General features: G+C 67.4%; 1 protein-coding gene across 1 annotated transcript in view; it reads right to left on the bottom strand.

The window, feature by feature from the left end:
- The window catches only part of LOC116438730 (class I histocompatibility antigen, F10 alpha chain-like), a 3,546-nt gene extending 2,402 nt beyond the window's left edge, over positions 1-1,144 (bottom strand). Inside the window, exon 1 of the mRNA XM_032097728.1 lies at positions 1,124-1,144. Coding sequence (XP_031953619.1) covers positions 1,124-1,144 — 21 coding nt within the window. The remainder of the gene's footprint in view (positions 1-1,123) is intronic.
- Between the last annotated feature and the right edge of the window lie 3,335 nt (positions 1,145-4,479).

Raw genomic sequence — 4,479 nt, 5'->3', positions numbered from 1 at the left:
CCTGGGGATCTCCCCTCTCCGGGGTACTGCTTAGGGATGCTGGAAGGTTTCAGGGGTCCCACAGGTCCCTTTTTTCCTGCTTTGGGTCCCAGAGGTCCCAGGGTCCCCCTCTTCAGCCTCCCTCCACTCCAGGCACTTGGGGCTCCCCCCTCTCCTCACCGCCCCTTTCAGGGCTGAGGGTTCCCAGCCCCACCTGATCTCCAGGCCCCCCTACCCCTCCAGGCTCTTGGGGGTCCCCCAGCTCTGGTATCGTCCCTCTCTGCTCTCCCCACTCCAGGGGTCCCGTGTTCCAGCCCCCAGCTCTCCTGGGGATCCCCAAAGCCAATGTCCCACCCCGCCAGTACCGAGTGATCCTCACACGGACCCCCCAAGACCCCCAAGGGGCAATTATGGCTCAGCTTTGGAGTCCTGCAAGATCCACATATCCCCTCTGGCCCAAAAATCCCTCCCACGGACATGCAAGGACATCTGGGGCTCAATTTCAGAATCTGCAAGCTCCAAACACCTCTCCAAAAAAACCCCTCCTGGTGACCCCCCGATAGATTTGGGGTGAGCTCCCCTCCCCGCTCACCTGCAGGATGGGGGGGAAGATGCTACTGGGGCTGGGGGTGCTGCGGACACAGTGGGCGGGCGGTGGAACCTCGTGGTTCTCCAGCTCCTCCTCCTCCTCTCTCCCTCCTCTCCCTCCCGCTCCTCCTCCACTCCCACCCTGCCCCCCCTTTCCCACCCCCTCTGCCCCACGGCTGCTGCAGCACCGGCTGCTGTGTGGGGGAGCCCCCGATCAGCTCCGGGATGGACAGGGGGGTTGGGGACCCCCCCAGTGCGGATCCCTCCCTTCCCCAGAGCCCCAGGGAATCGCTCCACGGCTCAGGTGCTGGGGGACAGGGCTGGATCCCCATGGAACCGCTCTTCTTCTGTCCCAACCCCACCTTTCCCTCCCCTCTCCTCTCCTTTCTCAGCGTTCCCCCAATCCACAGCCCCATTCCAGCTCAATTTGGGTGTCCCATCCCCATCCCGCTTAGTTTGGGGGTCCCAGCCCCCTCTCGCCCACCTTCCCCATCCCCAATCCCCACCTCCCCTCCCCCGGCCTTGGTTTTGGGGGTTCCAGGCCCCTCCTGCTCACTTTGGGAGTTCCATTCCCCATTTCGCTCAATTTGGGGTCCCAGACCTGCCCCCTTCTCACCGCTCACCCTGCGGCCGGGGGGCTCCCAGCACCACCAGTGCCACCAGTGCGGCCCCAGCTGCCCCCACACGCCCCATGCCCAGCGCCGGGCGGTGCCCACAGCCCCAAAGCAGCCGCGCTGTGCCCTGGGGGGTCCCCAGAGCGGCCCCGCCCCACACGGCACTGGGAGCACCAGTCCGGACCAGTGCGGAGCGCGGGCGGGCGGCATCAGCCGTGCCCGGGCAGGGCCGGGCCCCGCGGGGCTCCCGCCCGCACTCGGCCCCCGCCAGGACAGCGCGGGGGGGCCCGGCCTGGCCGCCCCCACCTCCCCCTCCCCAAATTCCGCTCCGGGGGGCGCTGGGGGCGGGGGGGGCTCAGCTGGGGCCAGAGCTGCCGGAGCCACGTGTCCCCCGCTGCCAGCACCACCCCCTCAGGATTAGGGGTGCCCCAAAACTCCCTCCGAGCTGCCGGATACCCCGCAGGCCCCTGAGGAGTGGGGTCCCCCCGGCCTCATCATCCCCAACCTTCGGCTGCCTCATCCCAGGCCCCATCCCGCCCATCCCCCTCCGCCACACTTCATCCCACACCCCAATCCACATCCCACCCTTCCCGGGCCCCATCCCGCCCCATCCCATTTCTCCCGGCAGCCGCCACCGGGACCCCCAAAACCCCGCGTGCCGGGGCTCCCCAATATCCCCCAAGGGGCATTTGCGACTCCCATTTGGAGTCCTGCAAGATCCAAATATCCGCCTCCCCCCCCCCCCCCGCCCCACCAAACGCCCCCTTCCCCCAGGAACCAACAAAGATATTTGGGGCTCGGTGCTGGAGTCCTCCAAGCTCCAAAAATCCCCTCTCCCAAAACAACCCCAGGGACCGCCCAAGATATTTGGGACAAGCTGCCCCTCCCCGGTCACCTGCGGGATGGGGAGAAGCGATTCTCCCGGGCCCGAGAGCTGCGGACACAGAGAGCAATGGATGCACGTGGAGGCTCCTCTTCCTGCCTCCTCTGTCCCGCCTCTTCCTCCCGCCCCTCCCCCTTTATCCCTCCTCTTCCTCCCGCTCCTGCTTCTCCAGCCGTCCTCCGTCCAGCAGCTCTGCTGCCGCCCCCAAACCTCGGGCTGGACCGTGGGGTCTGGGACACAGCCCCGTGCTGGGGGGCAGAGCCGCTGCTGGGGCCATCGCTGTGTCCGGGGCATCCTTTGTGCCCCTCGTGCAGCTCCAGGCTCCCGAGGGCTCCCCGAGGGTTCCCCGAGGGTTTCTGTGGCTGTCCCTGCTCCCCAAATCTGTCGCGTTTAATGCCCAAGCGCGGCAGCCCCGTGCCCTGTGGCAGCAGCCGGTGCCGGGACACAGCCCCGGGAGCTGCGCTAATGCCCGGCCGTGCCCAGGAGGGACTGAGGGGAGGGGACTTCATAAGGATCCCCGCTCTGCGCCCCTGGCTGCGCACGGAAAGGTTCTTTAGTGCGTGGTAGTGATTTTCCGGGATTTCTCGGCTCGGCGGGGCCGAGGCGGCGGCAGCGGGAGCCGCGGGGCCCGGCCCGTGGGGGCGGCCGGGCTGGAAAAGTGCGCGGGGCCCCAGCGCGGTGCCCGAGGGCTGAGCGGAGCTGACGGGAACAAGCCCCGGAACCCCCCGGTGCCCGAGGGCTGAGCGGAGCTGACGGGAACACCCCGCTCGTCTCCGCCGCTCGAAGCCGCTTTCCCGGCTCCGGCTGCCGCCGCCGCCCGGCCCCGGCGCGGTCCCGCGGGGTCGCCGCTCGAGGCGCAGCTGGAGGGGCTCGATCCGAGCCGCGCCCCGCCCGTCCCTCGCTGCGGCTCTTTCGGTGACGTGGGGCGGCCGAGACCCCGCGCTGCTGCCCCGACGCTCCCTCGCTGCAGCTCTTTCAGTCGCTGCGCAGCCGCCACTCCCCGTGCAGTTCTTCTAGAATTTATTATTCTCTTCTCCTTCTTTTATTCCATTCGCACCTCCCATCCCACGCCCTCCGCTGCGGCTCTTCCACCGCCGGGCTCCTCGCCGGTGTCTCGGTGCAGCTCCTTCAGTGCCACAGGCCGGCGGAGACGCCCCTCGGTGCGGCTCTTTGATCGGATTTTCTTCTTTTCTCGGGGTTTTCTCTCGTTCCCAGCTCGCCCGTCCCGCGGAGCGGCTCCTTCAGGGGCCCGGGGCGGCACCGAGCCCTCGGGGCGGCTCCAAAGGGCCCCGCCCGCCGCCGCTCCCCGAGGTCTCCCCGCTGGGGATCGGACACCGCAGGCGGCCCCGGCCCCTTCCTCTTCTTCCTCTTCTTCCTCTTCTTCCTCTTCTTCCTCTTCTTCCTCTTCTTCCTCTTCTTCCTCTTCTTCCTCTTCTTCCTCTTCTTCCTCCTCCTGCCGGGATTCAGCCCCCGCCGCCGCCCGGCTCCTTCTGCCGCTCCTGCCCGGCACGAAGCGGCGGTGCCGCTGACGGGGCCGGAGCGCGGCTGCCCCGCGACTGCCCCGCGCCTCAGGGCCGGGCCGGGGAGTGACCGCACGGCTGGGGAGGGACCCCCCGCTGGCCAGGGCAGGGACTGACCCCATGGGAGGGACCCCCCGCTGGCCAGGACAGGGACTGACCCCATGGGAGGGACCCCGCGCCGGAGCAGGGAAGGATTCCTGTCCCCGAGGGGGAAGCAGCGGCACGAACTGACCGCGACTCCCATCCCTTCTCCCTGCCCCGCTGGGCACAGCAGGGAGGAGCCGGGGATGAAGTGAACTCTGTGAAGGAGAAAGAGGTCGGGGGAAGGTTCTTTTCCAGGGTTTATTTTACTCCTCACTCTCCTGTTCTGATCCGCTCCGTCCCAAATCCAGTTCATTTCCCCACGGCGGGGCTCTTGTGGCCGCGATGGCGATCCCTGCGTGACCTCTCCCTGCCCTTACCCCGAGCCACGAGGACTCGGATCTGTTCCAGTTCCCTGCAATTCACGGGCATTTGGGGCAGCCGGAGCGAAGCAGCTGGAAAGCACAGCGGGCTCGAGAGGGACTCAAGCAGGGCAGGAGCCGGGGCTGCCCCGAGGGAGCTCTCCCGACACGAACCTTCCCGGGCTCTTTCTACGGGAATTGCGGGGAATGTTTCCGTTCATCGCTACAAAGCAGAGTCACAAGTGGAGCTGAGCTTTCACCTTGAAAGGAGGGAATCGAACGTGTGCGCGGGGACTGCTGGAACCTCAAGGTGTCCCTTGATACTTTAGTTTCGGAAATATTCAGCCCCTCAGCAGCGATGTCTCTCCCAGCCAGCCGGCTCCTGGCTCAGACCCAGCTCGGAGCTTGGAGAAGAAATGCAAAGTCCCAACAGAATCAGCTCTGCCGTTATT

The sequence above is a fragment of the Corvus moneduloides genome, unplaced genomic scaffold (assembly GCF_009650955.1).
Source record: "Corvus moneduloides isolate bCorMon1 unplaced genomic scaffold, bCorMon1.pri scaffold_109_arrow_ctg1, whole genome shotgun sequence".
NCBI lineage: Eukaryota > Metazoa > Chordata > Aves > Passeriformes > Corvidae > Corvus > Corvus moneduloides.
The sequence above is the reverse complement of the archived record's forward strand: the minus strand, read 5'-3'. Positions and strand labels throughout refer to the sequence as shown.